General features: G+C 38.2%; 1 protein-coding gene across 1 annotated transcript in view; it reads right to left on the bottom strand.

Moving 5' to 3' along the window:
* Window positions 1-1,192: 1,192 nt before the first annotated feature.
* SLC16A10 (solute carrier family 16 member 10) overlaps window positions 1,193-20,644 on the bottom strand; it is a 142,669-nt gene continuing 123,217 nt past the window's right edge. The window contains exons 5-6 of the mRNA XM_004264718.4: window positions 11,767-11,995; window positions 1,193-9,448 (exon numbers count right to left, since the gene is read on the bottom strand). Coding sequence (XP_004264766.2) covers window positions 9,216-9,448; window positions 11,767-11,995 — 462 coding nt within the window. The 3' untranslated portion in view covers window positions 1,193-9,215. The remainder of the gene's footprint in view (window positions 9,449-11,766; window positions 11,996-20,644) is intronic.

Genomic DNA, 20,644 nt, shown 5'->3' on the forward strand with positions numbered 1-20,644 from the left:
CAAAAAGACACATGCACCCCAATGTTCGTTGCAGCACTATTTATAATAGCCAGGTCATAGAAGCAACCTAAATGCCCATCGACAGACGAATGGATAAAGAAGATGTGGTACATATATACAGTGGAATATTACTCAGCCATAAAAAGGAATGAAGTTGGGTCATTTGTTGAGATGTGGATGGATCTAGAGACTGTCATACAGAGTGAAGTAAGTCGGAAAGAGAAAAACAAATATCGTATATTAACACACATATGTGGAGCCTAGAAAAATGGTACAGATGAACCTGTTTGCAGGGCAGAAATAGAGACACAGATGTAGAGAACAAACGTATGGACACCAAGGGGGGAAAGTGGGGGTGGTGGTGGGATGAATTGGGCGATTGGGATTGACATGTATACACTGATGTGTATAAAATGGATGACTAATAAGAACCTGCTGTATAAAAAAATAAAATAAAATTTAAAAAAGAATCGCTCAACTATGGAATGAGTTTACTTTGCGAAGTAAGCAATCGTCTATCATTTTAATTTAACAAAAAAAGTGAGTGAATTTTATCCTGCTTAGGATCAGTAACAATTTGTCATATCCATTCTCTTCCATTTCCCTCAAAAGCCCTCCTATGGCCTGTACGTCTGGTACCTATTTACAGGCATATAAATAATATATTCAATGCATATTGCAAATTTCATGTTTGATGTATAAAATCTACTTAGCACCATTAAACATCAATAGTGATTTGCTTTGTAGTTAGGTCTCATCAAATAATAAACATCTTCTGACTGCAGCCAGTTTTTCTCCAAGTGAGTAATCCACAATAGCAGGGGATTTTTAAAAAAGTTCCAGCCTGGCTCTTGATCATCCCATGAAATTTTCAGTGACTAGGAGATCACTTAGTACCAGCTGAATTAATCAGTTTAATCAGTGTAAGTAAAAGAAGCAATAATGTAAGTAAACTGCAAAAAAAAAAGTATCAAATATAGTTTTTGGACTATCCGGTGCTTTTGGTTTATTTCTATCTGTGTTCTTTGCCCTAGAGAAATAACAATACCCAAACACACTTGAAATACATATAGGAAGCTTTAAAAGCACACAGCTTATTTCTCTTTTATTCCACATAGACTGTTTCCTTTTCTTTAGTAATTTTTCCTTCCCCCTTCTCCCCAGGGAATTTCATAAATATAATCACAAAGCCTTATAGAAATTTGCTAAAAGTTTTTTATTGTATTTACTGAGAACATCACATTGTTCCACAGTAAAATGATCTTATCCTCCAAATGATTACAAAGCACTTTTCATTAAAAAAGTTTCGGTTATCTATATTAAATTGCACATTATAAAAAAATCAGTTATAAATCATACTCTTTAAAAAGAAACATAAGGCAAGTACTAAAATACTGCACACTGATCAAACCCAGCATAATCATTTCACATAGTGATCTATATTTAAACAACTACTGTGCCAAAAATGGCATCCTGTGTAGGTAGGTAGAGAAGCAGACTCACACTGCAGCGTGCAGCGTGCACTTGGAACAACTTGCTTTTGATGTCTAAAATAAAACATGTTTTTCTAACTTTGAAAATATGCAAAATAATTTAAAAATTACTTTTCAGGTAAACATTAAAATAAAACAAGTTGACATAAAAAATATCATGTTATACTAGGAGATAGTTAAAATATCCAAGCTCTCTCTCAGTAATACTGCAGGGTTCAGTTTGTCATAGCTATAACTTTCAGGCTAAAGTAAACTGGTAGGAGAACAAAATGACAAAATGCAAATTTATCAAGCATTGGGCAATGCCTTTATAATCTTACATTTCTCAAACCACAATATTTTAACAATTACATGAGAAGTTATTACTAAAGGGATATTTCACCTCTAGTGTAATTTTTTAAAAATTTTTATTGGAGTATAGTTGATTTACGATGTTGTGTTAGTTTCAGGTGCACAGCAAAGTGAATCAGTTACACATACACATATATCCACTCTTTTTTTTTAGACTCTTTTCCCATATAGGTCATTACAGAGTATTGAGTTCCCTGTGCTGTACAGTAGGTCCTTATTAGTTATCTATTTTATATATAGTGTGATATGTCAATCCCAATCTCCCAATTTATCTTCCCCCTGTAACTTCAGATTAACAAGCCCCCGTTCTCCCTTCCACATACAACTAATGTTAACAGTAGAATGGAATTATCATTAGTTAACACAGAATCCAGTACATTCCAGTAGATTCTAAATGTCTGGTTTTCCTAATTAGGAAAATGATAGTGTTATTTTCCTAATTTATATTTTTAAAATCTTCATAAAATAGAGTTAAGGCAAAGTCTACAAAGACAGCAAGGTTAAATAAAAACCTGTGGTCCCCACTTCCTGTGAATACTACTTACAGGTACATTAGGATTCAGAGACCCACGTGGAATTTGGGGTAGAGTTTTAGGTGCGTGTCACACAGTCAGCCACGACCATGATGCTGAGAGCCCTTGATAATCATAGGTCTGAGATTTGCTGACACTGATCCAGACACAGTCCTTTCTAATTTCTTTATGTTAAATCTGAAAGATGAACAGTGATACTTTCAGTGTCATTTTTTTAAAAAAGTAACTCATTGTCCAAGTTTTAAGATTGATGACTCCCAAAACTCTAATCTTAGCCTGAAAAATAGCTTAAAATATCTACTTAAACAAGCTCAATAGAAAGCTATTTTGTATATATAGCTATATGTATAATAAAATATACATAACATTTTTTCACATACCCTCCGAGTCACAGAATACCTTGAATAGCTAACTATGCTAGAAACATTGACCAGGGATTTTTCTTTAAAGGCATTACGTTGGGGGGCTGTGTTCATCATTAAGTTTTCATTTGGTGATCATTTTCTGACTTTCATAGTGAACGCCTTCTGTGTTAACAAAAATTGCATACCTCTAAGAGATTTTGAACTCAGTAATTATTTTATAGGAGGTTTTTCTCCTCAGACATATAAACAAAATGCAACATGCATAGTACTGCTAGATCTACACATTTCTTATTGACATATATATTTAAAAAGAAAAAATAATTTTGCAAGGAACATGAAATTTAGCACCAATCTTGATCTGATCTTTCTCTGGTAGGAAAAAAAGGCACCAAATACAGTCAGTTCATAGCCTCAGGTCAAAATACAGCACTCTTGATAACAAACCCTGGGTCCCTGAAATAATATTCCAATATAGGCTAAATTACGAAAGATATGTTGACCCATTACTGTCTAGCATTTTAGAACATACTATAGAAGATTACATTTGGTGAAGATAACAGTAGAAAAGGTTTATGTGTTTACACACATATTTAACAAATGGACTCTTCTAATAACTGACAGATACTGAAAAGTATTATCTGATGAAGAATAAAAGTCATGTATCAGAGGCTCCAAAATAGTGTCACAGATCTAATTTGATTTCTAAATGTTGTTTTATATTGATAGTGATATCACATACATGCTTAGTGACATTCAACTCCAAAATACTCTTCTTACAGCACACATATAGAAAGGCTAGAAACATCTTTAGATTGGGAACTTGTGGGTTAACTCCTACACTATTGCCACACTCAACGGTAGCATTTTCAAAAACTCCAGCAAGACAAAAATTCATTGCCACGGTCCCTGTTCCACTAGGAAAGGGGTGCCTCTTACAGGAGTTGTTTAACATGTAAGCTGTAAGGTTAAGGCACAAGCATACAATCTTATGTCAGTGATCATCCATCTTCCTGCCAAAGAAAACACAGATGAAAACGACCTCATCGTCAAGCTGCCAGTGTAATTTGAAAAGCCACTGGTGAAGCATATTAGTAAGTGTTCATTATTGTATATAGATTATAAATTTCTTCACTTTTTTCCTTTTTCAGATTATCCACAGGCCACAATAGTTAATATTCCATTTTTGTTCCTTTTAAATCCATTTATCAGAAAAAAACACTTAAATTTTATCGATATTTCGACCCCCTTAACAACTTGTATTCCCTTGCCTTTTAATCCCAGAATCACCATTAACTCACTGACTAAGCAAGAATTAAGCTGGATTTTTAGTCAGACACTGAAAGCTGAGGTAGGTGGACCGCCATGATCAAGTGAGTGTCATGGTAAAGCACTTAGAAAGGTTTTATTTCATTCCCACTGTCTTTCCAACATACTAATAAAAGATTGAAATCTTGTTTCATAAATGAGGTAGCCTATTTTATATCTGTCAAAAAAAATAGTACCATGGAGAATTTCCTTGAATGTATAGAGGCCAAGATGATTAATGTTTACTTTAAAAAAAATTAATAATTTTTTTTTTTTGGCTGTGCCAGGTGGCATGCGCAATCTTAGTTTCCTGACCAGGGATCGAACCCACGCCCCCTGCATTGGTGTGCAGAGTCTTAACCACCGGACCGCCAGGGAAGTCCCCCAAAACTAATTTTTAAAAGGACAAGCTAAATAGACTACTATGTCCCAAATATCAAGGTTTGGGTGGTTCAAAGATGTGACAGTGAATTGTTTCATGGGTCATAAGGAGTTATCTGATAAAATCCGTATTTATCAGGAATTATGATTCTAAGTTATGTGCAGGTTTCATATTTAGCTATGGGCATTTGGCCCTTTATTCTTGAAAATTGTAGCCTATCACTTGTAGTATATTTATAAAACAAAGCATTAGTCTCTGCCAACAAATAAAGTGATAAAATATGGCTGCAGCTATCCCATTACAGTGAACCTGGGAGCTGTGTGTGCCTGTTGTCCACATTATTCTTTGCTCCTTCTTTGCCAGCTACAATGAAGTTTTCAGTTAGAAATTTCCCACAGAGTTTTAAATACTTATATAAATTATTCACATATTTAAAAACTACAGACTTAATTAGCTTATACTTTTCACTTGTATCTCTAGACTCTGGGAAGTTACTCTTAATACCATTCACCATAAAGTGTAACCCAGCCTAAGGCAGGTTCATTAGGAACTGCATCCCAGAGGCCCCCTACATTCTAAGGCATCCTCCATGATGTGCTTTCAGGACTATGATTTAGCAAAACGTTAATGGAATATGAAAATCAAAGTTAAAAAGTGAGCTCTCTGAAAATATTTATATTAAGAACTTGAGAGTCTTTTCTCTCAAAGTATTTACCTTAAACATTTAAAGTTTTATATGTTAGCACAAAAGATGACAATTATATGAAACTTATTACCCCTCCCAGTTTTAATCATGTAATTAAAATTTTTTTCGGTGTTATCATTAGAACTCTAAGTTGAAAGCTAAGAGCAAGCCATTCTCCAGGTTACACAAAATTGGATGGAGTTCCATCCTCTGAAATCACAGGGACTGGTAAGCAGTGCAGCTAAGCAACCAGTAGCACTAAGCAAGGATATTAATGGACTTTTCAGCAGGTTTTTGAAGGATGTGGGGAAGTAAAGGGAAAAATGATAAAGATAATATAAAAAGAGGCATACTAAAGGGTCTGAAAGTTTACCATCACCAGGAAGTCCTCAGAGGCACCCATGCTATAGGTTGCCTACCTCAAATCTCATACCACATTTTCTATTCAGTCTTATTTAACATCAAGAGTTATCTGGACATGGGACAGCTTACAAATAATAATAGCACAAATTAGAATGTTCTTAAGTGCAGTTAAAAGGGGTATAATTACCAGAAGTAAACATGTTTACTTTACAACCAAGTGTACATTGACTTTAAAAGTGGGAAGTTGAAGCTAATAGAATTAAAGTATTTTTTTTTCCATACTTGGGCAGAGCCCATGGGTCTGCAAACATGTATAAACAGATAATGCATGATCATGAAATGCAAATGAAGTCCTGTTTCTATTTATGAATAGAATTTGAAGCTTAATGCAAGCACTATGCAGTTTTCAGTGTAAATTACACATCTTGTAGTAGGGCTATAGACGAAGCATTACAACCATGATCAAAGAGATTTATAAATTTTGAATACAGTATCAATAATCTGGGTGGTTTATTATTACTTAAATGGATGCATCCCAGCAATGTCTACTGCAATAAAATTTAACCAGAATGTTTCTGTAAGATCCTTGGGCATCTGTTACAATACCCAATCCAGCCTTTCTGTAAAGTTGCTCCTCTTCTTATGCTATTGTTGGCCTCAAATGCCAGAACCTTTTAAATTTGAGTTCGCTTAGTCCTATCAGAATTAGGAGGATGAGATGAGAAAGTAGAGTTCTGTATCTATTCCTTTTTGGGGGTGGGGAGTGGGCAAGGAATAGCAACTTTATTCAGAAAGCCAGCCGAACAAGAAGACGGTGGACTTGTGTCCCGAAAACCACTGCGCCTGAGTTAGAATTCAGGCTTCTTTTATACTAAAAGGGGAGGGAGTAAAGTCAAACATTTCCTGGTTCTGTTCAGCCTCAGGAGGGGATGTGTTAATTTCTTCCTCCCTGCAGTCATTCACAGGTGGGCCTGGTCAGGATGTTTCCTGTGAGCTAAACAAAGGTATTTTATTTTATTTTTATTTTTATTTTTTTTACAAAAAACTTTTATTGTATTTGAATTATAACGTTGTGTGAATTTCTGCTGTACAGCAAAGTGACAGTTTGTATCTATTCTTTTAAACAAGTGTCTTGGATTGAACAAAAAAAAATGTAGGCCCATCAGGTCACTTTACTGCAACAGTAACACTCTGTTCAGAAATTAGAAAGGATTTACTTTGAAAGATTAAAGTAATATTTCTTGGTCTAAAACAAATCTTTGTGAATATTAATATTTTTTATTTTCTTAGTATATATTTTAGATGTTTATAACTATTTGTACCAAACATATTACTAAATATGCATTTTATGGAATTTAGCATCTTACCTTTCATACTTTTTAACTTTATATTATTACAGCACAGAACTCCCCATAAGAGTCTATGTTAGTGGAGCCTTTTCAGTGTTGTAGATCCTGTTTGATTCATTCCATTAGACTGAAAACTAACATATGTATAATATTATACACAAACACAATATTCTGAGATCTAAGTTTTATTATAAATACTTGTCATGTTGCTCTTTTATCATGGAAAATAAGCAAGATCAAGTCTTTGAGTTTCAGATTATTACTTTTCTTCCCCTAAAATCAGCAACATTTTGAAAGGAAAAACATTTTGGAGGTCTTTACAAAATAAATTTTCTATTTTAGATCTAGTCTTTCTGTAAAATTGGGAGGTAGTCAGGAGTTTGTGCTGAAACTGTAGGAAAAATAAAAATAATGGCAGGTTCGATGATTGTACTTAGTTGTATGGTTTTGCTAATTTCAAAAGCACTGATAATAATGAGGAAATAATGTTTTATATAACTGGGCATGAATAAATGAAGAAACTAATAATGTATTACATTATCATTTCTAAGTCATTTTGTAAAAGCTTAAATAAAATAAGAACATCAAAGGGCAGCATGGTCAAAATATATATATATTTTTTTTTAATGCAACAGAACCTTCCAAAAAACAAATTATCTAAGTCCCCTGAATATGAAATGTGGAAGAATTGGAAGTAGTAAGTTGCAGAGTGTCTCCAAGATCAAAATTATTTAAAGTTCTGTTAGAAATAAATTCCATATTTAGTATTTACACTTTGAACCTTCAAGGTTGCAGTATTTACACTTTGAACCTTCAAGGTTGATACTAAAAGGAAAAGTTATTGGGTTTTCTAGAAGTTTAATTAACAGCCTCACTTTGCTCCTCCCCCTGCCTGCCCTCCTTTCCCATCAACAACTGCAAATCCATATGCTTTCCAGGCATCTCCATCCTCAGCTAGAGACAGGACTGGAAGGACTTTGCCTTTCACAAACGATCGAAGCTGAAAAGAGAAGTAGGGAGATAATAGGTTTCATTTCTCTCAGCACAGAGACTTTAGAAACAGGTGAATCCTGGAGGTGGTTTATAAAAACAGCATTTTCCCAGGTGAACAAGCTACATTTGAGGAAGATCTAAAATACATATGTATTTAGGATTTAAATATGCTTTGCACATTATTAACTTAAAGACCTAAATAAGAAAGAAAAATGTACTAAAATATAATTTCAGGAATGAGGGACGTGTTCTGATGTTTTTTAGATGAATATGGGTCATGTCATGACTTCGGTTTTAATTTTAAGTCTTTAAAACTCAAATAGCCTTCTTATATTTGTCTGTGTATAAAAATATTTTTAAAAATACAGACAATGGTAAAGGGGAACACAATAGGATAAGTACATATGAACGCAAATTTCTGTCAGAAAGTTTTACCGATTTGAGCAATTCTTTCTATCAGAAATAGATATTTTCTTCACAAATGTTTTTTTCCCATTTGTGCCTAAAACTGCAACTTGATAACATGCACTAGGACCTGATATTTAAACAAAGTCTTACTGAGCAACAAATCAGAAGTCAGAAAAATTCTAAGTTAAAATGCCAGAATATCTTTCAGTTCTTCTATTTTACTTTATTGTTACAATTTAAACAAATTCAGAAATCTGGGGTGTTTCTGGCTACTTGAGTAAAACACACTGCAAATCCAAAGGGGAAAAATGTAAATGGAAGAAATGTCTGATTTCTGAACTGTTCTGCCCTTATGAACATGATCCTGTTCATCTCACACCTCGATTCTGAACACCTTGTCAGTACCTGCTCCAAAAAGGTCCCTTGACACTGGAGCAAGTCAGAATAACTTACTTTCAAAGCTTATTTAAGAGCAGGGGAGCAATTTTAACATAGACTTGAGATTTAAGTAGATCTGATATTATCTAGAATCCAGGCTTAAATTTTGTTTCCAAATAGCAGAAGAAATTAAAGATACCAAAACTAAAAACGCCAAGTGAGACAACAAACAATATTTCCAGTCCTAACCAAACTGCAACCCTTTCAATACAGCTTGAGGTATTTTTAAATATTTGTATAAGCTAAATAGCGCTCACAGTTTCTGAAGTTACTTTTTACTGAGATAGCTTCATATTCTCATAATATTTGACTTTCAGACAGGTTTTCTTGTACATGAAATTGAGTCTGAGTCTCCGGCCTCAGACTCATGGAAATATTGGACAGCTTTCAGTGGCAGAAAATGATTCTTGTAGTAATAAGGTTCTATTTCCCAATTATTGTGCTATTCCTAGGATGTGATTAAAAAAATAAGAAATTTGCAATTCATATAAAAGGAAAACTTGCTTAAACTTCTAAAAGCAAGTCCAGTCTGGTGGAGGTATATAAGACATTAAATAACAGAGTCAGATTCCTTCTTAAAGATTCCAGATGAGCTTGACAACAGAGAGTTCTGGTTCTCCAACATTTTCTCCATCTTTTCTCCTCCAGTGGTTTTATTGATCTCTCTTTGCTTCTTACTATGGATCCATGGGATAAAACAAAGGACAGCACCTCCAATAAGGGGAGGGATTCCAGCGAGGTAGAATGCCACATCATAGGAGCCCAGCTTGTCACGGAGTAACCCTGGGAAGGGAAAAAACTGTCACCAAGAGAGAACAAGTATGGCTCTTGGGGTCTCAGATTAGTCACTCTGGTGGCCTACTGCCAACCTAGTATCTTCATCTCAGCAGGATAGTTCAAACATCTCAGATATCAGACATTTTTAAGGAAATGGGTCTGAAATATAAACCTTTTCTGATATGAGGAAGGAAAAGATCTCATTTCTTTAATCTTGTTGCAAGTCTGTGACAGGCCTTTGAGTTTTCCTACCAAGATATTACACGGAAAAAATATTTTCAACCAAGCCTTGGCTTTCTCAAAACCCTTCAGAGGCCATTTGGGATATTCTGACACATGGTGTAAAGGTCCTGTTTTAGCTGAAGGTGGACAGACCGTCAAGCTGAAACTTCTCTCATACACACAGACCTCAAAATGTCTACGTTTTAAACCTTTCTTGGGCCTGTTTATGAAATAACATGAAACTACTTAAAAGTATAATCCAAAATCATGAAAAATTATAAATCTAAGAGTCAGGATGAAAAAACTAGGTTGTTAAATACATTTTGGAAAGAAACTAAGGTTTGTCAGCACATGGGAGGAAAATATAAGAATATATGTGTGGTGCTCTAATAGATCCTAGGGCTCTGCTTCTAAAAACTGTCAGAATACTCCTTATTTCTAATTTCTCTAACCAAATCCAGATTTTAAAAGTTATCTTAGTGTTTTAAACTTTTACTATATAACCTAAGTTATCTGAAATGTTCTAGGAACACATTGTACTGAATATCTGACTCTGCTAAGTAAACAGCTGAGGATTTGTTCAGGTAAGTACCAACATCAAAAAAAAAAAAAACAAAAGAAAAAGGTGTACAGTCATTTCAAATAGAAACCTAAAATATACAACATATCTAAATATATGCTTTTCCTATCCCCTGAATCAGAACATTCCACATATAACTGAACCTTTCATCCTTATGAACATAAATTAATATGTTTGTTTGTAATACTATGATCCCTCAGAACCTCCTGCTGTTCTGCCTGCTTTGAAAGTTTCCTGTTAACTCCTTCATTCTTGATCTGTTATAGTCACTTCTAGTAGCAAACACCGTTTCTACAAAAGTGCTGCTTGTAATTTGCTGTGGACTTGGAAACCCTAACAAACTAAGCTTGTAAGATGTAAAAATAGTGTATTACCTGGGGGAGAGGGGAAGGACTGGAGGGTTTTCCCTAAAAGGAGACTGTGATCTTGAGAACTTATCTTTTATTTGGTCTGCTCAGTAGTGGTTCTGCTTGCTTGATACATGACTAGATTCCCAACTGGCAAATTTGCTGATATGTGTGGTTCTGAATGTGAGAATGAATTGAACTGAACTTTCACTGAGCCACTCAGATACCAGACACAGATGACAGTACATACATTTAAATTTTATAATAATTTTAGCAAATCTTATCATAATTTACAGTGGCACCCAACTAATACTGAACGTGAAACATCTTTATACTATCATTCAGAAGATTTCTAAAGGTGAAATTCACATAACATAAAATTAACCATTTTAATGGCATTTAGTATACTAACAATGTTGTACAACCACCACCTCTCTCTAGTTCCAAAATATTTTCATCACACCAAAAGAAAACTCCACACCCATTAAGCAGTTACTCCCTAATCCCCCATCCCTCCAGCCCCTGGCAACCACCAATCTGTTCTCTGTCTCTATGGATTTACCTATTCTGGATATTTCACAGAAACAGAATCATATAATATGGGACCTTTTGTATTTGGCTTCTTTCACTTAGCACATGTTTGAGGTTCATCTGCCTGGTAGCATGTATCAGTACAGCACTTCATTCCTTTTTATGGCTGAATAATACTCCGCTGTATGGATATACCACATTTTGTTTATCCATTCATCTGCTGACGGACATTTGGGTTGTTTCTACTAAGTGTTATTTTTCATTAACTACTTCTCAGGGGGCTATGATCTCTTACACAAAGCATACATATTTAGAAATCTTTCAGAATCTTCACCTCTTCCTAAAAAGAAATCACACTGCTATTCCTCCAAAACACATACTAAGTGAAATATAGGAACTCTGAAAGCTCAAAGTCCAGAACCTAACTGCTACACATTTCACTGAGAGTTTTAGATATCAATGAGAATAAGAGGACTCATCGGCAAATTTTTCCAACATGCCATCTACAGCTGGTCTTATTAAAAATGTTATAGATAAGGCACATACAAAGCAAGACACCAGAAACCAATAAATCATAATATATTTAACACATAAGTGAGACTTAGGACCTACAGTAGAAAATGCTATGAATTAATATAATTTACCTGCAATGGGTGGGCCCACAGTCATGGGTATAGACATGAATCCGAGTAGAAATCCAATTGCTTGTGAGACATCCTGGTCACCAACTAACTCAAAGGCAATGGGGGCCATAATGGAAATGAAGCATCCATCGAAGAGACCCATGATGAGACAGACAGCAATGAGGGCCCCAAAGAGGCTGCACAGGGGAATCATCATGGACATCAGACCAATGAAGAAAAAGGACAGTACCTAGGACAGACACCACAATGTCAACTCTGCTCTCGGGAAAAGTGAACATCACTATTACTGAGCAACAGGCTTAGGACTTTTAAGTGGTTACTGGTCAGTCGCCTCCTCAGCCCAGTTCGCCTTGATTTTATATACATAACCAACTCCCATAATCATCTCCCCCAAGTTTCCCCAGCACTTTCTCAATATTTCCATGAAGGGACAAGAAGAAAGTAAGGATTTTTTTTAATAAATTTATTTATTTTATTTTTGGCTGCATTGGGTCTTCACTGCTGCACGGGCTTTCTCTAGTTGCAGCGAGCGGGGGCTACTCTTCATTGCGGAGCGTGGGCTTCTCATGCAGTGGCTTCTTTTGTTGCAGAGCACGGGCTCTAGGCGCGCAGGCTTCAGTAGTTGTGGCATGCAGGCTCAGTAGTTGTGGCTCATGGGCTCTAGAGTGCAGGCTCAGTAGTTGTGGTGCACGGGCTCAGCTGCTCCATGGCATGTGGGATCTTCCCGGACCAGAGCTCGAACCCGTGTCCCCTGCATTGGCAGGCGGATTCTTAACCACTGCGCCACCAGGGAAGCCCAAAAGTAAGAATTTTTATATACTTACTTTTCTTTCCAGGCTGAAAGCTCTTTGAGATCAGAATCCGTACAAAAGTCATCTTTGAACTACATATTATAAGGTTTAAGGATCTTGAACCTGGGCACTGCTCAATACATATTTGTTCCTTGAATATCAGCTCAAATTCACTTATCAAACATGATTTAAAAATTTTACCCTTGAAATTATATGCACTTTACTGGTATTAGTCCTCTGCATAATGAAAATATGCCAGCCAGATCCGTCCTTCACATCACAGAGCTTCCAGTTTGGAGAATACAGAGATGTAAGTTTTAGATATTTAAATAATCAATTTAGAATATAGTGCCTGCTAATATTCCAGACATGGTGAGCATAGGTAGATCAAGTGAGAGAGATTAAAATAAGTAGCTATGATTTGATATTCTATAAATGTGTACTGAATTTTGATTATTCCAATTCCAATTAAATTTTGACTGTCAGAGGAAATATATGATGCATAATATGCAGTGAAAACAGTGAACACATTCTGCTATAACATCCTAAGAACTCATTTATATAATCCAGTTTTATTTACAGTGTAAATCAGTGACTATTATTGCCAAAGAATATTTTCAAACATTGTCTTTTGATGCTAAGTCATAGATATACCCTATTTAAGCACCCCAGAGTTAAGGCTGAGAAATATTTTGCACCACAGAACACTTTCATTTTAGCGTTAGAGTAATTAATAGAATCAAACACTTGATTTTCCCTGCCATTTGGTAGCTACTGTGCTATGTTCTGTGTACGGTGCTATGTGAATAACACCTGGTTCCTACCCTTGGGTTGTGGGGAGATGACCGTGTAAATAAATAAATGCACATGAAGTGTTCTAGATGTTGCTGTTGTATATTCAAAGTATGGTGGGTACAAAAAAGGAAGGAGTGGCCAATTCAATAGCTTTTTTAGGCAAAGAACTAATTAAAATTGGATCATTCACTCATTAGTGGAAGAAATGTTTTAAAAAGAATCAGCTTTTTAAAAAAGTGTTCATATAATAGCAACTATTATTTATTTAATGTTTATGAAATGCCAGGCATTTTTCTAAGGACTTTAGATCGTGATTCTCATAACAGTTTTATGAGATGGGTACTAATGTTTTCCCCGTTTTACAGATGAAGAGAATGATGCTGAGAGGTTTAGTAACCCTGGATGGAGCCAGCCTGGAACCCATGGTCTGCCTGGGCAGTAGGTAGCAGGGAACGATGGAACAATTTCTAGAGGGTACCCTCCGATGACAGTGGGGCTGGGGAGGAAGGGAGAGGCCACATAAAGCAGTCATCTGGATCACCGTCTTCATCTGCTCTGTTTTTCCCAGGACCCACTAGGCACGTCTGTGGCATACCAAGCTTGACTGCACGCCTCAGGGCAGCCCCTCACAACCTTAGTGCACATCAAGATCACCTGAGGAACAGGGATCTGGGAACGGTGATTTTCACAAGCTCCCCAGGTGACTCTGACACAAGTTGTCCACTGACCCCACAATAAGAAACACACTGTTGAAAGAGGTTTTAAACTCCAAGTTGGTTGCTTTTTGACAACAACATATTATACAGCTGAATCAATTTTTCTTCTTCATTATTAAAATACAGCTTTGTGGTAGAATTATGATTAGTTTAAGACTCTGAGTCGGCTGTTTGAAAAGTAAGTCTGGCACTTCACATTTTCTAAAGAACATAATCTCCCATATTCCGATTTTCTATGTTCTACTTAAACATCTTTTTCTCCAATCCAATTTCCCTCAAAGCGTAAGCATAATTTCTTAGTGGTGGGTAATTACTGGGTTTGCAGCCTATAGACTGGAAATAACTAATAAGGCTCAGAGGGACAGACCGGGCTCTAGCTCTCTGTGACCTTGATAAAAAGACTCCCTGATGCTGCCCATCTACACAAAAAGAGATTTAAAGCTAAATCAGAATGTAGAAAGTGGGTTGAAACTAGCAAGTAAGTAAAGATTTGAGTTATTTTTATTGAAAAACTAATAAAGACAAATCCTAATATTATTAATTAGATACATTTTTACTCTATCTACAAACACAAAAGAAGATAAATACTTGAATCTTAGAAAGGTATCTATCATTACAAATTCCAGAGAACCTGGAATAAAATGTTAGGACATCACGGGGCCAGATGGAATGGGTTTAACTGGTAAAGCCACATACCAAATATTCCCAACCACACAACTGTAATTCTACTAGGTGAGCTTTCAATGTGCTTCCTATTCTTTTACTGTTTTGTTCAGAACAAATCTCTCCCAAGGTAAGACAACCAGAGTGACTGTTGAAAGCTTAGCCCAAAGTCATTTTTGCTCAATAAACAAATGTTTTCTTGGACCAGTTTATGTAACATGAGACCGAGGCACTTATGTTAGTTATCCTGATCTTTCTATCCATTTTTGGCCCCTTCAACTTTTTGTTCTTTGGTCAGTTTTGTAAGAAATCATATAAGAGGGGCTTCCCTGGTGGTGCAGTGGTTAAGAATCCGCCTGCCAATGCAGGGGACACGGGTTCGATCCCTGGTCCGGGAACATCCCACATGCCGCGGAGCAACTAAGCCCATGTGCCACAACTACCAAGCCTGCACTCCACAGCCCATGAGCCACACCTACTGAGCCCAAGTGCCACAACTACTGCAGCCCACCCACCTAGAGGCCGTGCTCTGCAACAAGAGAAGACACCACAATAAGAAGCCTGCGCACCGGCCCCCACTCGCCGCAACTAGAGAAAGCCTGTGGTCAGCAACGAAGACCCAACACAGCCAAAAATTAATTAATTAATTAATTATTTTAAAAAAGGATTGCTAGTGTATAGATACACAATGGATTTTGTAAAAAAAGAAATCATGTAAGAGTTTCGAATTTATTATTATATATTTTGAGCATATTACTTCTTAATACTTTACCTGACTGCAAGTTCTCCTTTTCTCAATTCAAATTATGTTAATTTATATTCTTTTTCAAATATTTAAAACTTAAATTTTAATAACAATTGTTAAATAAAAATTATTAGTTGTTATTTAAAAGTAAAATTTCTTGGTTTTTCTTTAAGAATTGAATTATAGAAATTTACACATTTATTCTTTAGCATTTCTCAGAAAATACCTAGCTACTTCTGCCTTATTTGTAGCTATAGTAGTGAGAAACGCTGCTCTTTCTCAGCAGATATAACTACCCCAAATGTAGCTAAATTAGGAGGTAAGCAGGCCAAGCTGGTGAGGACATACATATTCCCCACATGCAGGGACATCTGAGCCACAAGGAGCACAGGCCAAGGTTTATTTAGCACACTGCGTGTAGGAGGTTCATCACTTCCCCAAACATCTACTGATCTATAGATACTAGGCCCCAGTTTGAAAGGTGAATAAATTTAGTGTTACAATCTTTTTTTCCGCCCCAAACGCAGTAACTCTGGTTAGATTTAAATAAGAGATTCAAAGGTTCCTAATCCTCTTATAGGCTCTGGCACTGACATTTAATAAGGCATTGACTGTTGAGATGTCTTCCTTGCTTTTGTTTCTTAAAACCATACAAGGAAATATCTCCTGTCATAATTTAACAGGCTCTAGAAGAATAACGCCCCGCTTAAGTTAGTTTATGTACCTAAGAACAAACAAACAAAAAAAATGGGGTTTTTTTTGCTATTACCGTTCCCATTTCTGTCACAAAGAGAGCATTTTCAGAGAACTGTCAGGGGAAGTTTTGCTCAGGAATCTAAGTGTATGACTGAAGAGGAAAAATGAGCTGCACCTGAATAGCAGAAGGCACTTTCAGAGGCGGGCACACAATTGGCCACAGTTAGAATCAAGGGTTGCTCCTATAAATTTATTCACTATAAAGTTTCCAGACTTTCAGAGCCTCTGGCTAGGAACCCAGTAGTTGGCAGCAGAGACCTGCAGGTCCATCACACTTAAGGGAAGTGTTTAGGGCACAGCCAGGTGGCTGGCTTCTTCTAAAGCACACAGTTCTCTGGAAGTGCTTCACAGGGAGTCTGTTCAACTTTCCCCACGGCACGTGAGTACCACCATTTCTGCCTGGAGGGGGAACTGGCCCCAGTGCCACAGCCCAGGCAAGAACAGAGAATCAACGTCTGATTCCTTACTCAGGCCGGGGAACTACTAAATATTTGAATACCATTTGGGAAATAGTTTATGTTTGGTAAAGCATCTACCTTTATCCCAATGTATCTTCAGGAAAACATAAAATGCTAAAAGGGAACAAAAAGCAACAATAACAGCAACAACAAAAAAAAGAAAACTGGACAACGCTGATCAGTTCATTCTACTTCAACCAGAAGAGGAAGCTTACACAGGAAGTTGGATCCAAAAGTGATTAATTTTTCTAAATTACAAAAAAAGTTTCTGAATTTCAAAAGTAACTCATGAATACATTCTTGAAAAATTTCAAACCTTAGAAAAATATATAAAGTAATATATGAAACTCTCCCTTCAACCCCCTCCCACCCTCAACCCATTCCCACTTTCCTCGTCAGGAATAACCGCTCAACAATTTGGTGAGCCTCCTAGACCTCTTCTGTGTACACACATGTTGTTTGGGTTTGTCTGCTTTACATACATGGATATGACGTCCACACTTCAGTATGTCCATGGCACAGAGAAATCTGACACGATGGGAAAGTGATCTAAACCCAAAGTTTTTGATTCTGTCATTAGAGTTACAACTTCCAAACCTTTGAAAAACACTTTCACACTTTTACAACAGTTACATATTAAACACACAAATCTACAGTAATTTAATGGTGACTAGAAAAACAGGTCTGTGAAGTTAAGAAAGATGGCTGAGAAGATACCAGGACATAGCCTTTCCTCTCCTAATAAAGTACTCCAGGAACCCTTGCAAAGATTTTCTTTAACCATCATTATTCATCATTAATGCAGTTCGGTCATCTCTTTGCTTGGCATTTAGAATTGTTAGGCTGAAAATACCTGGAACCCAGGACCCTGATGGAAGTTTAAATTCAGAACTCTTAAGCAGAAGTGTAAGATATATTCCTAAACTCTGTTACCTATAAGCAAAGATCCCCAAATCAGGATAACCAAGGTCTCCTTGATACCTGTTCCAAACCAGGATCTGCCTCAGTATTTAATAGAATACTAAAACAATAAAAGCAAGGATCTATTAATGATCCACTCTGGGCCGGCACTTTAAATAAGCTGTCACCGGGACTTCCCTGGTGGCACAGTGGTTAAGAATCTGCCTGCCAGCACAGGGGATACAGGTTCGAGCCCTGGTCCGGGAAGATCCCACATGCCGTGGAGCAACTAAGCCTGTGCGCCACAACTACCGAGCCTGCGCTCTAGAGCCCGTGAGCCACACCTACTGAGCCTGCGAGCCACACTTACTGAGCCCGCAAGCCACAACTACTGAAGCCCGTGTGCCTAGAGCCTGTGCTCCACAACAAGAGAAGCCACCGCAATGAGAAGCCTGTGCACCACAACGAAGAGTAGCCCCCACTCGCCGCAACTAGAGAAAGCCTGTGTACAGCAACGAAGACCCAACAGCCAAAAATAAATAAAATAAAATGAATAAATTTATATAAATAAATAAGCAAGCAAGCTGTCACCATGAGTCCTCACACAGCCCTCTGCCGGATCTAGAGACAAGTCATATCACACTCCAGAGCCTGTGCTTTTCTACTCTGCGGCCTCCCAAACCCAAGATGACTGTGCCCCAAAAGTAGAACATGTGGGAGGCTGTGAAGTGTGTTCTGGGCCCGGAGGCTACTCAGAACCCGTGTGATGGGGACAGAGAGGGAGGGGAACTGCCGTGGCCCCACCAGGCTGAGCTGTAACAGACGAAAGCAAGGAGCAGGCACATCTGAGAAAACACAGCACCAACAAAAGGCAGGAGAGGAAGATAAGCAGCAGAAGCCTTCCAACCCTTGAAGGCCGCCAAAGGGCGGACAGCCAGGCAGGGAGACAGGGAGAGAAGGAAGAATAAGCAAACAGGCAGAGCTGGAGTTGGTCGCAGCAGAGAAGAAAGAGCCAAGAATCAAAACCCACACTGAATGTTTGGGAGGTGGGGCAAGGAAGCCAGGAACAGAGCGGGGTGGTGAGCCCGGCCGCCTGTGTGGGGTAGGCCTGCGTTGGCCCCTGTGCTGTCAGTGGCTCCCAGCAGCACAGGACACACCGAAGGCCGCCTTTCTCCTCCACGGGCCTCCTCGGGCTGGACTGCAGTCATCTCGCCTGTGACTCAGCCCGCACTACCAGGTGCTACACACACTGCACATTTGGATGAAAAAAATCAGATGCGACCTAAAAGAAGCCAGGCTGTGACTAACCTTTCATCCAAAACGAAATTACTGATTCTTAACGCACTGCCATGTAACTGCAGACCAAACATGGGACAAGCTAGGAAAGGCTATATTTTCTTTCATAAATCACATGAAATACTAACGTATGTGCCCCCAATATGTTGTAAGTGACCCGACTGCCCTGCCTATAGGGGGAAACTTTCTAAAGTTATAGTTGTTCCCGAGTAAAGTGCTGATGTATAAAACATACCATGACTTCATCCATCACAGCGCCTTAGTCTGGGCCCCAATCGCCTCGACCCGGGACACTGTATTGGCCTCCTAACTGGCCTCCCTCCCTCCAGCACTCCTGCTTCCCTCCCAGTAATACAGCCTCCACACACAGAGCAACCACAGCGACTAAGATGTAAAATCACGTCATTCCCCAACAAAGACCTACTATGCGTCAAGTAAAATGTCTGCATCAGGGATTTCAAGGTCCTGTTTAATCTGGGCCCTCCTCTTCCCAACCTCTTCCCAGGCCACTCTCCCTGTCTTCTTGAGTTCCCATTCACTCCCAGCTTCCTCCTGCCTCAAGTCTTGCTCCAGGAACTCAGGGACCACGTCTGTCTTGTTTGTATCACTCCTACCAGGGTCTGGGCTGGTGCTTGGGGCACAATGGGCACTCCTTTTTTATTTTAATAAATGAAAGGAAGCCAAAAGTCTGTAATACAACCAATTTCCATTAGAGGGCTCCCTTGACACTTGAGAACAAGACAATGTTCTGCTAAGTGTTCGACAGGGATATCCGCAGTTGGGTATTAATAAAAGGGGGAATGATCCTAACACAGTGAATATTTTTAAAAGTAGCACTCTACTAGCTGTCTGCACTTCCTTCTTGCCGTGTGACCAGACTCCTTCCTGCAGCTCTCTGCCTGGCCCTATACACAAACACCCACAGTGAGGTAGCTTCTCTGTTCTTCCGTGTTGGCATCCAAACAGCGACGGTGCCTTCCTCAAAGGGCTGGGCAAGGAGGAAAGAAGATACTGTACGTACACCATTCAGTTCATCGTCTGGCACATGGAAGTGCTCAGTAAATGGGGATGGCTATTATTTCAAATCAATTAAAGGCAATTTATCTGTAATAAATGTCTTTTCCAACCATGTCCTTCGCCCAAGTTCTACCTTTCCTTCAAGGCCCTGCTCAGATACTGCCCCTCATCTCTACAGTGAACGGACGTGCTCAATCCCCAGTCCCAAGCCCCCATTTTGTCTCTCCTTTACCTTCCTTCCACAGCCAAGCCCTTGACAAAGTTGCCTGTATTTCCATTTAATCAGCTGATCATGATCAGTCTTTTGCACCTGCCACTCCACTGAAACTCCCCTCTGTTGCTAAATCCAGTGAAAACCTGTTAGTCTTTAACATGCCTGCCCTCTCACTAGTTACTGACACTGCTGACCACTCCTGCCCCTGGAAACACTATGGTGTTTTTTTCCTACCAGGCTGGCCACTCCCTTTCAGTGTCCCCTGCACACACTCTACTCACCCCATACAAGCCCATGAATGCTGAAGTCCCACAGGGCTCTTAGCCACGCTCTCCCACGAGCTCCAAACTCAACTTGGCTTTCCCACAAGCACTACAAACTTAACATGGCAAAAACAAACTCATCATCTTACTCTGTTCTACTGAATTACTGATCTTGATAAAACAGCAAAACCTTCCACTGTTACCTGAGCCACAAATCTCAGACCCAGCTTAGGCGGCTCCACTGAATTCTCATTTCCTGTATCC

Source organism: Orcinus orca, chromosome 12, assembly GCF_937001465.1.
Source record: "Orcinus orca chromosome 12, mOrcOrc1.1, whole genome shotgun sequence".
In the NCBI taxonomy this organism is placed as follows: domain Eukaryota; kingdom Metazoa; phylum Chordata; class Mammalia; order Artiodactyla; family Delphinidae; genus Orcinus; species Orcinus orca.